Source organism: Uloborus diversus, chromosome 1 (assembly GCF_026930045.1).
Source record: "Uloborus diversus isolate 005 chromosome 1, Udiv.v.3.1, whole genome shotgun sequence".
In the NCBI taxonomy this organism is placed as follows: Eukaryota; Metazoa; Arthropoda; class Arachnida; order Araneae; family Uloboridae; genus Uloborus; species Uloborus diversus.
The window spans coordinates 157,069,493-157,082,417 of NC_072731.1; the positions used below are offsets into that span (position 1 = coordinate 157,069,493).

General features: G+C 32.3%; 1 protein-coding gene across 1 annotated transcript in view; it reads right to left on the reverse strand.

Annotated features, from left to right (window-relative positions):
- Positions 1–12,925, reverse strand: part of LOC129222415 (uncharacterized) — a 63,830-nt gene that overhangs the window by 24,251 nt on the left and 26,654 nt on the right. Inside the window, exons 8-11 of the mRNA XM_054856928.1 lie at positions 12,377–12,415; positions 11,420–11,519; positions 9,822–9,994; positions 9,004–9,107 (exon numbers count right to left, since the gene is read on the reverse strand). Of these exons, the coding sequence (XP_054712903.1) occupies positions 9,004–9,107; positions 9,822–9,994; positions 11,420–11,519; positions 12,377–12,415 (416 nt within the window). The remainder of the gene's footprint in view (positions 1–9,003; positions 9,108–9,821; positions 9,995–11,419; positions 11,520–12,376; positions 12,416–12,925) is intronic.

The following is a 12,925-nucleotide window of genomic DNA, read 5'->3' on the forward strand; positions in this document are numbered from 1 at the left end:
CCGACACTGCTAAGATACCTTAAAAAGAAAAGAAAAAAAGTGGGTTCCAAAATGGCCTCCAAAGGGGAAACCGTGCCAAACATGGCAATTCGTTTCACAAAGCTAATCCACCATTTTAAAACCTTTTTTTCTAAATGGTCCTAGATCCTCAGGATTCTGATCTTGGAAGCTGAAAATTTGTATAGGTTAGTTTAAACAATGGCCCAGCTAAACTCCAATTATTTTATTCATAAATAAAAAAAAATACATTGTTCACGAAAATTTAAAAGAAAAAAAAACTTATAGTGTTAGAAAATAGATTCCAATTTAATATCAAAGAAGTAGTTTTGTCAATTGGGCAAACATTGAGCTATTTTAATGCTTAGTATGAGTCTAATATTAATTTATCTTAATATGGCTTAAATTTTAGTTATCCTTTTAATTCAAATTTGTGTTGAAAAATAGAATAGTATTAATATATTTCCAAATTAGTAAATTAGAAAATATTCTGGTTTTTATAATTTTGGTAGAATATCTAAAATTGATGTATTTCCACTCCGTCATTTATTCTCGCCTCAGAAAGAATGACATTGATTTCACGGAGGAGAATAATTTGCTCTTTATAAAGGCCTAATGGATACATTTTTAAGGGAACGAAATTTTTTCTTTGTTGCTACAATCTGCACATGTTAAGCATATGGAAATACCAGGGCACGTTTACGCATAAGGCACATTTACGCAGTGCCCCTTTTCCAAAACGATTAATAACTGGAGAAACAACAGTCATACCAGATTGATGCTGCTCCCTGGTAAATATTCTCATTAGTTTTTTTTAACATCAGTCGAGCTTTGGTTTAGCATGCGGATAGGAAAATCTGTTTTCTACAAAGTTGTGTAAACTTTGTGTTGAACGTTTTAAAGCTTATTGTAAATAAATACCACACAGTTAAGAAATAATAAATAAATAAAAATTAGCAAAATTTTATCCTTTCTTGAGAATTGTATTTGTTTAAATAAAAAACTTATTAAAATTTGTTGCACTTTAAAAATAAATCCATATATACATCTTGCCGACGCGACACTTTCACGCATTTTCATCGGGGCGCATTTACGCACGTTCTTACTTTGTCTTACTACTCTGTCTTACTTCTAAACGAGCCCCGGACGCTTTTTTCACTCTGTACTGTTTCACTTTTAATATTTCCAAGTTATTTAGTTTGAAAATCAAATTGCATTTTTAATTAAGTAACAGATTCGTATCTTTATTGCTTACAATCATATAGTGTTGTCAGTGGCGTAGCAACAATAAAATTGAGAGGGAGTAAAGAAATTTTGCGAGGCCTCCCTCCCCCCACACCATTTTTGTTTTGAAGTAAATTCTAATTCAAGTTTTTCAACAATTCTATGTAACGTACCAAACTTCTTGCACTTTGTAGTCAACCAGAAAATTATTACTACATTTAAAAACATATCTAAAACATTAAAATTTGTAACGCATATATTTTGGGTTAGACATTTTCAGCCCACATATTTTGGGGAAATTTGGGGATTTACCACCAGAACGGACGATCTTCAATGACTTTAGGAACATAGAAGCTCATAAGCTCTATCCCGGAAATTTATAGGAATTGGATTCCTGAAAACGAAATTTGGTCAATGGTTAACGATAAAGAGAGCAGTGGCATACCTATGATCATTAATCGGTTGATTATCAACAGCAGACTAATCGGTAATACGGTAACCGGTCAATTTGCTTGTCGGCGCATCCCTAAGTGGAATATTCAATCTCAAACAGGGGGTCCGAGAATCCTTCTCCGAAATTTTTTCGAAATCAGCTCAAAAATCGTAGATTAAACGATCTTTGGTGATGTTTAAGATAGGGAAGCCCTCTCTTGGAAAATTTTCGAAATTGATGTCTTAAAGGTTTCGTGTGCATTATGTATTTAAGCATAAACATATAGAGTATCACACACAAAAAAAAAAAAAAGAAAAACCAACTCTTACTTATTTAAAACTTAAAAAATTTAAATATTTTTTGAAAAATTTAAAATTCTTCATGCGACTTAAATTTTTTACATTTTTTCTTAGTTTTCTCATTTTATTAAATAATAAATCATTACAAAGAAAAATTGGTATTAATTAGTAAATTCCTTCAAAATAAAATTTTTGAGAATTTTTTAAAAAAAATACTTCAATAAAAATTCTCCGAAATTTCTCTGGCTAGTAATCTTTAGTCAATTTTTTAAAAACCTTCCTGAAATTAGATTCTGTTGCATACCAAGTTCTAATATTTGGTAAAACATGAGGCTAAATTTTGAATTTCGTGTACTTTGAGCAAAAATTGTGTCGCATGGAGCATTTTGTAGGTATGAAAATTGAGAAAATTTCGTTTCGAGTAAAATGCAATTCAAGTATAATTTTTGCCTTTACCTTAAAAATTACTTTGCGAAACCTCTCTTTTAGTGTTTTTATTTGTCATTGAAGCATGTTTTATTACAAGAAGAAGCTTTATAATAATATTTTAATTAAAATGATCGGAGAGATTATTAAAATTTAACGTTTCCTCCTTTGTTTACTTCTGAACAGCCGAGTTTGACAGAAGTATTTCATAAAAAATCGTTTGGTGTGCAAACTTTAAGCAATCGTAGCTTTTTAAAAAAAATGCTCAATCGCTATGCGGTTTTTTGAGTTAGGAAGAGAAATGTTAGAAGTACAACAAAACACAAAAATCAAAATTTTGATTTTTTAGTCAATTTTCGCCGAATTCAAGGTTTACCGTTCCCTTAAGAAGACTAGTGGTGGCCTTTTGTCGTAAAGTTAGGGAAAGTGATATAGTTTTCGAGGATTCTCTTTTGGCGAGATTTGAATTTGAAATGCGTATTTTAAAAAAAACGCAATATTGGATGATCTTCAATAAGTGTTGGGGATAGAAAAGTTCGAGGGAAATCCCATTGAAATTTTCTCACACAAATCCTTTGTTAGAGAAAGAATGTTTCAGGAATGTGCTATCGGCAACATTTCGGAATTAAAATTTTAAGTTTAAAAAATGCAGTTTTAGTCTGTTTTTCTAAAATCAATCTTAGAGGCAGCGGTCCCTCTCCAGGGAAGTTTTTCGGGCATTAAGTCCTGAAAATGCAATTGTAGGTTTCCTTTGATGACGTTAGAGTGATTGGGATGGAAAATGGATGGGGATCCGGACTCTCTCCCGGATGTTTTTGAAAATTAAATTGCTTAAACGTCCTTTTAAATAATGTTCGAGAGAAAGGAATTCGCAAAGTGTTTCTGAAATTGAAGTTATAATTTAAAAAATTTAAAAACACAATTGTGAGCTACCTTTGGTAACGTAGAAGGAAGGGTTTACGTTCGAAGACCTTGTTCTTCTTTTTATCTACATCCTTAACTTTAATACTTATCTCTATATATTAAAAATAAGTAAGGTCAAAGAAATTCTGAAAGGAAGTCTGTGATGGGCCTGCGTTCAAGAGACCTCATAGCATGCTATGAGGTCTCATAGCCTTGAAACTTTGTTCAAATTTACTTCGAGCCCCGGTGGTTTGCACTTGGGGGTTTTGTCCTTTTAGTTTCGAATTAGTTTTTTTTTTTTTTTTTTTTTTGTATTAATTTTTTAAACTCAAATTTCGCGTAAATTGCTTATTGAAAGAGTGGAAATTACTTGCTCATATTAATATTATTTATCGTTGGAAAGGGTGGAATTTTCTGCGTTCTACACAACTTGATTTCTAACTTAATTACTGCAACAGTTATTTGCGTTTTTAGCTCGATTGTTTTAGGCTTGGCTGAAATTTAGGCACTACTGTCTTCATTAAATCTATTAGTAAAAAAAAAAGAGAAGAAATTGTTCCACAGTTTTTTTTTTTTTTTTTTTTTGCCACCAATGGAAATAGCGGCTTTCTTTACTCCAGATCTAATTCGACCTATGGTCGACAAACCAAGCTTTTATCTCCAAAAGAAAAAAAAATTACAAGCCGTTTTAATCAAGTTCGAGAAATCTCTTCTCCATTCAAATTATTGATATTTTATTTGGCGTTGCCATAGTTACGTCTTTTAGTTTTGTTTGTTTCTTCATTTTTATTCACAAATTTTAAGGGTTTCAATTTTAACGGAATACCTTAGGCTCAACTCAATTCAAGACCCAAACTAAAAAGCAAAATATATTACTAGAGACCACGAATATGAAAGCGACTTTTCAAACGTACAAAACTGGAGTCTTGCAATGCTCAAGTGCCCCTTAGCTCTTCCGGCTCTGCAAGTTGGTATAAGTTATTTTGAAACCTGGGAAAGGGGTGCTTTTATTGGGAAAATAATCATGATGAAAATTTAGAGAATAAAAAATAGCACGAGAAGGAAAGGGGGAGAGTAGGCTAAAATTTTACTTTGAAAATATTACATAAAAATTACACCTTTTGCGCTTCATCGCAATATAATCATTTATAGCACTTTGTTCCATGACAAAACCAGTTCACACTTTCTTTTACTCAACTCAGTAAAAATGATAGCTTGCTATTGCTTGCATGCAAGTAAGTCCGTTGATTAGAGAAGAAATACCAACACTCCATCCTTCAGCCACACTCGAAGTACTTCCATGTGCATTTCATTTTCTCAATTAATAGTTTTTTCTGTTTTTCCAAAAATATCTTTGAAAGAATCATTGAGTCTTGGACAAGTCACAATGCTTCATTATTCTTATTTTTACACCTGCATCTCAATTTTGATGCACTATTCAGCCTGTAATACATTTTCTTTATTTTAAAGATTGTAAGACATTACGTTCAAAACACTAACATAACCACGTTAGATGTCAAAATAATGGAAAGGCTTATCGATAATCCAAGTATTTCTCCCACAGTAGTCCTTTCACATCGTCACATATGGGCTACCCCAACTGAGACCATTTGAAAAAGTAGGACCAAAGCTTAGGAACCAAGAAAAGAAAAAAAAAAGGATGCTCACAATCCTTACCCCGATTAAAGAAGCTCTCAGACAAGAGCAAATAGAAGCTACAAAAAAAAAAAAAAAAAAAAAAAAACATAATGGGCAGAACAAAACAAAAAGAAAAAATTACTTCAGAATTTACAAGTTTCTATTGAAGCAGAAATAGAAGATACCAAAGAAAACAATACGAAACCAAAACCTGAGACAGGGAAAAAGTTAGTACACTTTGTGAAAAGGAAATTAGTGAACAATTCTGTTTACGAAGTAGAAAATTGTGCTTACATCTATTGTTTGAAAGCACACAACCAATCGGAAAAAGGACAAGACAGGGTTCAATGTCTTAGGTGTCAAAACACAGCAAAGCTGTAGCTAGGATTTTGTTTCGGGGGGGGGGGGGAGGTCATAAATATTTCCGACGATAAGTCACCTGTTGCTATGATTTCTGAAGCATATTTCGCATTGGTAAGCATATGGCAATGGGGGGGGGGAACAAAGCAGAAAAAAATGCAAACATTTAGGAAGAAAACCCGTGGGGGGGGGGCGGTTGTTTTAATTTTTTTCTTTTGAACGGTAATTTTACTGAGTTACCAAATGTTAAAGATACTTTATCAAAATATGAGCAAATGTTTTCTCAGATAATTTAAATTTATTATGAAAATATCATTTAACCAAAACTCAATAATGTACAAGTTTTGTTGGTTCAGAGAAAGATGTGTGGTGGTCCTAAATGTTGCTATTACGAAAGATACCAATGATATGAAGACCTTTAATTGACCCTCAAGTTGGACATGAAATAGTAATGTGTACCACTAGTCATTTTTCATGAACTCTGAGGATCAGGAACGCCCAAATGATTGTTTGTAAGGGAGGAGCAGAACTAAGAGTAGTTTTAATATTTTGAAATACATATGCCTAACTGACACTGGATCCGGTATCTCATTTTAGACGCAATTAAAAACAAAACAAAACATTCTTTTAAAAAGCGCAATTGCAGGCTATATTTGGTAATAACGCTAGGGAAAAGATTTAGTTTAGCGAACGTTCCCGTAAACATTTTTGAAGTCTGAAAAATGCATTTGGGACTGGCCCTGGAAAATTTTGCTATTGAAGTTTTAAAAACGCAATTTTGGGATACATGTTGACATGTTAGAGAAGGAGGTGGTTGCTTTAAGTCGGAAATTTTTTGAAGTTATAATGCCTACGCTTGTTGACGTGGGGGAGAAGAGAAGGTTCGGGGGGTTCTCAAATTTTTGACAATAAGACTTTAAAAACGCCATTGCGAATTTGGTTTGGGTGAGTTTGTAGGAATGAGATGGAAATTTAGGAACTTCCCCTTCATAAAACACATTCAAAAGTTCTCTTTGGCAACGTTAGACAAGGGAAAGAGGTTCCCTAGAGAAAATTGTTTGTAATCGAAGTCCAAGAAATATGATTTTCGATTATGTTTAGTACGACGGCATAAGGGGCGGGTAATTGGCAGCTGTCCTCCCATATATTTTCAAAATCAAAATTCCGGAAATGTAATTAGAAGTTACCTTTAGTGACATGGAAGGAATCGGGGAATCTGACCCAAAAGTTTTCCAAAATTATGGGCCTAAAAACGCAATTTTGGACTCTCTTTGGCCTTGTCAAAGGAATTTAAACCTTCCTTTGGATCAGCGTTTTTATCGCGGGGACACTCCAATGTCAAAAAAGTAGGGAGGTGTATGAAATTGAAGGCTTCGTTTTTTTTTATCACATGTGTCTTAAATACACGGGCTTCTCCCCCAGAAAGTTTAAGGATTAGTAGTTTTAAAAAAGCATTTTTGACGATCTTTGGTAATGTTAGGGGAAGAAGAGGTTAGAGGATTATCCCCCCTCCGTCAATTTTTCGAAATTGCAATTGTAAAACAGCAATTGTTATATGTCTAATTATGAGGATGGTTCTGGAGCTCACCAACAAAGTTTTTTTTTTTTTCAATTGTAACACAGTTTTAGAAGATTCTTGATGATGGAAAGGAGAGATTCAAAGGCCCAACGTCAGAATTTTTCTTAACTTGTTGTTTTAAAAATGCCTTTTAGGCAATTTTTGGTAATGTAAAGAGGGGAGCGGGGTATTTAGGGGCGTTTCCCTGGTTCTCTTATGAAATTGAATCGTTTAAAATGCGATTGTTGATTATCACCTATTATGCTACAAAAAGGGGGCTCGGGGGCTCTTCCCCGAAATTTTTCGAAATTAAATGTTAGGGAAAACAGAGATTCGGGGCTTATTCCCAGGAATTTTATGAAATTTAATTCTTCAAAACACGATTGTAGGCCATCTTTGGTAACGTTAAACGTACCGGCAATCTTTCACAATTGAAGCTCCAAAAACGTAATTTTGGTTGATTTTCAATGATGTATGGGAGATTAGTTTTCGGAAGCTCTCATACGAAAACTTTTCAAAATTCAAGCAATGAAAACTGAATTAAGACAATCTTTAATGATGTAGGCAAAAGAAAGGAGGGGGGGGGGGGAGACGAGAGACATTCCCCTGAAAAATTTTCAAGTCTTCTAAAACACAAGTTTTATAGATGATCTTCGGTAATGTTTGTGGGAGAAGAGGTTTGGGGGTCACCCTTCGGTAATTTTCAAGGGCGTTCCTCCGGAAATTTTTTTGGAACTGAAGCTCTAAAAACGAAAGTTTAGACGATCTTTGTTCATAATATAGGGGGAGGGACAAATTGAATTTTTCAGAGTTAAAGTCCGATTTTTTGCGATTTTCATAGCATGTGAAACTTCGAAAATTTCGGGGGAGGGGGGGTCTGGGCCCTGAACCCTTCTCCCCGCTAGTTATGGCCTTGAAACACAGTACCATGTCAAGTAAGCGAAAAGAAATACTTTATTTTTGTTAGTAAAATTTAACAGTGATGAAGAAGATGACTAAATAGTTTCTGTTTTCAATTATCGCTAAGTCCTACGATATTAGTTTAGCTTATAAAAAGTTCTTCAATTAATTATTTGTGATTTTCTTATTTTAAAGATGCTTTAAGAGAAATAAAACATTAAAATTTGGTTAAATATTGATTTCACTTTCTCCTTGATATCATTTTTAATGTGCGTAAACGTGTCCCACTCGATGTGTAAACTTGCACCGAACACGGGGCAAGTTTACGCAACCCACTTGAACTCAAAAAACATTTTTTTACGATTAAAAACACAAGCTGAGCAAAACCCGAATACACATGTTTTGACTTCATTAACTGCTTCATAAAACCAAAATGTCTAAAATTTACGAGGTTAAACCATAAAAATTAGAATTGCCCCGGTCTACACTACACTTCATTTTTTACATTAATTTACATCCCTAAAATTCAAGTCCAAGAAGGTGAGAGTTCCCCATAACTGCACTTGGTTTTTAAAACAAAATCTATCTTCTTGTTTTTCAACAAAAATCTTACAACTTCTTTATGGCTGAAAATCAACAAGGGGACTCCTTTGCATTATGGAAAATAAAATGTAATGCTATTAAATGAGAAATGGCATTTTGTGTTTGAGTAACGGAGGTGAGAGTTTATTGTGTAACGCACTTCCTTGTCCTACTAAAACGAAATAAAACACGATATTTACGTTTAAATGATTAATGTTTGAGACACTTATAGAAGAAATAATAAATAAATAAATAAATATATACTATTAATTAAGCAAGCTATTAAGCAACATAAACAGTCATACCAGGTGACTATTGCACCTCCGTGGCAGGTGTGTGACATGCCACGGAGGTGAGAATTCATTCTGTGAACCAAAAATTTATACTAAAATAAAAATTACTATTAAAAAATTGTTGACAAGTTTTAATGGATTTGTTTTTGTTGAAATTAAAAAACATTGTTGAATGAATTGTTAAAGTTTTTATTGTAAGAGGCTTAAGACAGAAAAGTTACACTTTTTGAAAAATGACCCATATAGTTTTTTTCAGCAATATATAGCAGTTTTTTTAGCAATTAATTAATTTATTAATTTGAAAAGTTTAACAGTTGACTACATTCATTCAAAAAATCAAAACAAATTCACGATCACTATATATTTTCAAAGCATTATGAGTGTACGTACCTTTCCCGCCGCTCCGTGGAATCTTGTTTCATTCTTTTTCCTCTCTTCTAAGAACTGATCAATGGCAAAAATCACTTGATCTCTAGAAGCAATGCTGCCCCTGCCTGATAAAAGAAATGTTATCTTTCCAGTAAAATATTCTATTTACAATTTAAAGGAGTTGGAATAAAATATGGTTTTCCTTAAATTATGTCATTATCAAAAAGTAAAATCAAAAAATTAATTCAAAAATAATTCTGTTTAAATAGCGTTATACAATAAATTATTCCTTCTATTAAAAATATTAAAAGTGCTATTTAATTATAAATAGCATTACATGATTAGGTGAGAGAGTTTTATGAACAATATATGACCAACATTAATTTTCCTGTTTTTAAACTTTACGATTTATATATATATATATATATATATATATATATATATATATATATATATATATATATATATATATATATATATATATATATATATATATATATATATATATATATATATATATATATATATATATATATATATACAGCCTACATACACACACACTCGTAATTGCGGAAAGCAAAATTTGAATTCAAGATGTTGAAAAAAATCAAGTTTTCATTTTCATTTATTTATTTATTTATTTTTCAGTAATGCCAAATGTTGCAGACTGGCTGTTTAACTATAAACCATACCTAAATGAAGCAACGATTTTTAAAAGTATTTTTCTTATGATTTGAACATAAATTCAAATCCAAATAAGATATTTTAAAGTATTTTCATAAAACCATGAATTTAAACTTTTTCATCTTACGAGCGATAATAGTTCATACTCAACTCACTAGAGGGAGTGATTTGAAGGATCTCGCAAGCTGCACAGCTAGATGAATACGTCTCGTTGATTGCAGTTTCCAACTCAATTTTTCCATCTGCTCCATTAGTTGGCAATCTGACATCCTTCAAAACAATCATACGGCTTCCAGAGTGGCGCAAGTCCATTTGTTTAGCAACATGTCTGGGGAATAGGACGCATGAAAGCATAATGAGCAAATAAGAATCTTAAAAACTTTTTAATTTTGAGTGAAGTCACGGGAGGTCACTGGAACTTCCAAAAACTCCTTAATCGGCAAATTGTGCCAGATGATTCGGCAAAATGATCATCATTCGGCAAAATATGGTGTTGTATTCGGCAAAAACTCATTATTCGGTGAAACTATCATCATTCGACAAAATTTGGAGTTCCATTCGACTAAACTATCATCATTCGGCAAAATTTTGAGTTTCATTCGGTAAATTGAGAATTTCTGCCCTCCTAAAAATTTAAGTTCTGTGCGTCTCTGTGTGAGACCCTATACGTTCCATCATTGTTATCGAATCAGAGTAATTCATAATATATTCGATCACATACATAATCGAATTGATTATGGCCCCTCTGAATCTCCAAATTAAGCTTCCACTATTTAATTGATATTACAGACAGCAAATCAGCTTAAGATGTGTTGATCAACCTAATTTCTATATTGTAACTAACTTGGTGTCGATCAAAAGATTTGAATTCATTTTGTATTTTAACTCTAAGCAATTTTCTACTGTTGATCGTTTGTTTTAATTTTACACGTTAACTTGAGTATTAATATTTTAAAAAGATTTGCTGTACTGCAAGTTGCAGTAAAGTAGTTAGCCAAAAAGAAGAAAAGTTAAGTTTTTTTAGCTGATGTGTTTACAACTTTCGTGCGAGTATTTCCCTCATTAACAAACAACGAAAAGGGTTGGATTTCAGAATTTCTGTTCTGCCCATGAAGGAAATTTGAATGTCTCGCTTCTTTTCTCTCGTTTTCAGAAGAAACTCGTAATGCTTTTTCTGGTGATTTCTACTACTGATACAGAAACATTTGAAGAGCTGACAAGCCACAAGGAGTGACTTTTTGATCAACTTTTTTTTTCCTCATAACTTAAATTGAAATAAACGAGACAATGGATTATGTCATTTGGAGAAAAACATATCTGTTTTTAGTATTGAAGAATATAGAATGTATAATACCTTTGAAAAATTCAACAAATATTTTTTATAAGTTGAAAATTAGACTACTGAAAATTCACACATCATATGGCATAGCACATTCCTGCCCCGAGTCCTTCATTTAGATGAGTTTAATCGAAATACGTATAAGAAAGATTCTAGAAATTCAATTACATTTCACGATTAGCAAAATGGAATATTTACGATAAAATTTAGTAAGAATACTGTATGTAGTACATGCCTTAAATTTTACAGTTATGGTATGTCATAACAAAAGAATAAAAATGTAAGTCCTTGGACCGTATGGAGTTTTCACTTAAAAGCTCGCTAAAATTTTGGTTGAGAACTTTTATTATCTTGTTAAAGCTGGAAAAATCTATACTAAATAGTCTTGTTTTTCAAATAGGAACTAATACTTACCCAATTATTATCTGTTGCTGGCGGAAGGTCTCTTCTCCGGCGGAGGAATCTAGGACTACAACTACATCTAGAGGAGTCTCCAATGGAAGGTTTTCAGGTTCTGAAAAGTGTAGACAAAGATTTGCATTACGGCCAGACTGATTTCATGATTAAAAAATGAAGAGCCATCAGTTTCACACACCTTCTTACTTTTTTGCCCTGGCAATGGGCTTGCACATATGCATCTTGGGCAAAAAAGCGTTCATAGTTTTTTTTTTTGTCTTTTGCACATTGGCCAACTTTCGTTAATAACATAAAAGTTGCTGTTTCTGAAAATAGTATAATTTTCATGTTTTCATGCTTAATGTAGAAAGTTAAAACTTTTTTCTGGCGGGAAGGGGGGGGGGGAATTATAAATTATCGCCCCGAGTGTGTACGCCACAGATAAAAGTATTAGTTAAAGACTAGAAACATGAAGCCTTCTTTAAACAATAGAAGGAAAATTGAGTTAGGTCTCAGAAGAGACCGCAATCCTGCTGCATGTAGTTTTAAATATCTGAGAGTAAATCATTCTTTTTTCTGCAATTTGAGTTCCCCAGTTTCCACTTGCTAGACATTGGGACTAGTTTTGATTTAAACATTGATAAACTGCTTGTTAAACACAATCTTTAAAATGTAAAATAACTTTTCGTTCAGTATTTTTCTGATTATGAAAGAAAAAAAAAGAAGCTGCACTTGAAATCTATTTTTTGATGTCCCTGATAAAAAAAAGAACTTCCAATTTAGATACTGAAAAATAGTTGCTGGAAGTTTCCAAGTCTTTTGTTTCGATATAATTATGAAATATTTTTGGGTTCATTTCTGCGCAGGTAGCCTTTTTTGAAACCAATACAGTGCGTTTAAAATACATCACGAAATTTTTAGACGAAAAAAAAATCTGAATTTTTTAAACATATTTTTATGTAAAAAAATACTTACTATCCAATCCTACTGGAGCATCGCAGTAGTTTTTAATTTCTGAAAAGAAGACAAATATTATTTTTTAAAAACAGAATTTTTAGAATGGAATATGTGACATTGAAATTAATTCTGATTTGAAAATGCTATTAGGAATATATTTTTAAACTCTTTTCTACTCATGACTTAAATTTTAAACTTATCATAAGACATTAAGCAGAATGTACCACCCAATTTATTACCACCGTATTCTGCCTTAGCCCTGACTTATATATAAATAAAGAAAATATGCCATAGCAAAGGCAGAACTACGTTAAGTACACTTAATACACAGGTTCGCTTATAACACGTCTTGTGCGAGAATTTTTTTGCAAATTTGCTTCTTAATTTGCATTTTTAAATCAAAACTATTTTAGAGTTTTTTATGATTTGAAAATTAAGATTGTAGACTTGACCGAAAAAAAAATACGAGAGCGGCTTCAAACAGCCAAAAAACAAATTTAACACGAAAATGACCCAGGGAAAAATGTCTGAATCTTGTAGAGAAAATATGATTTTGATGTTGCATGA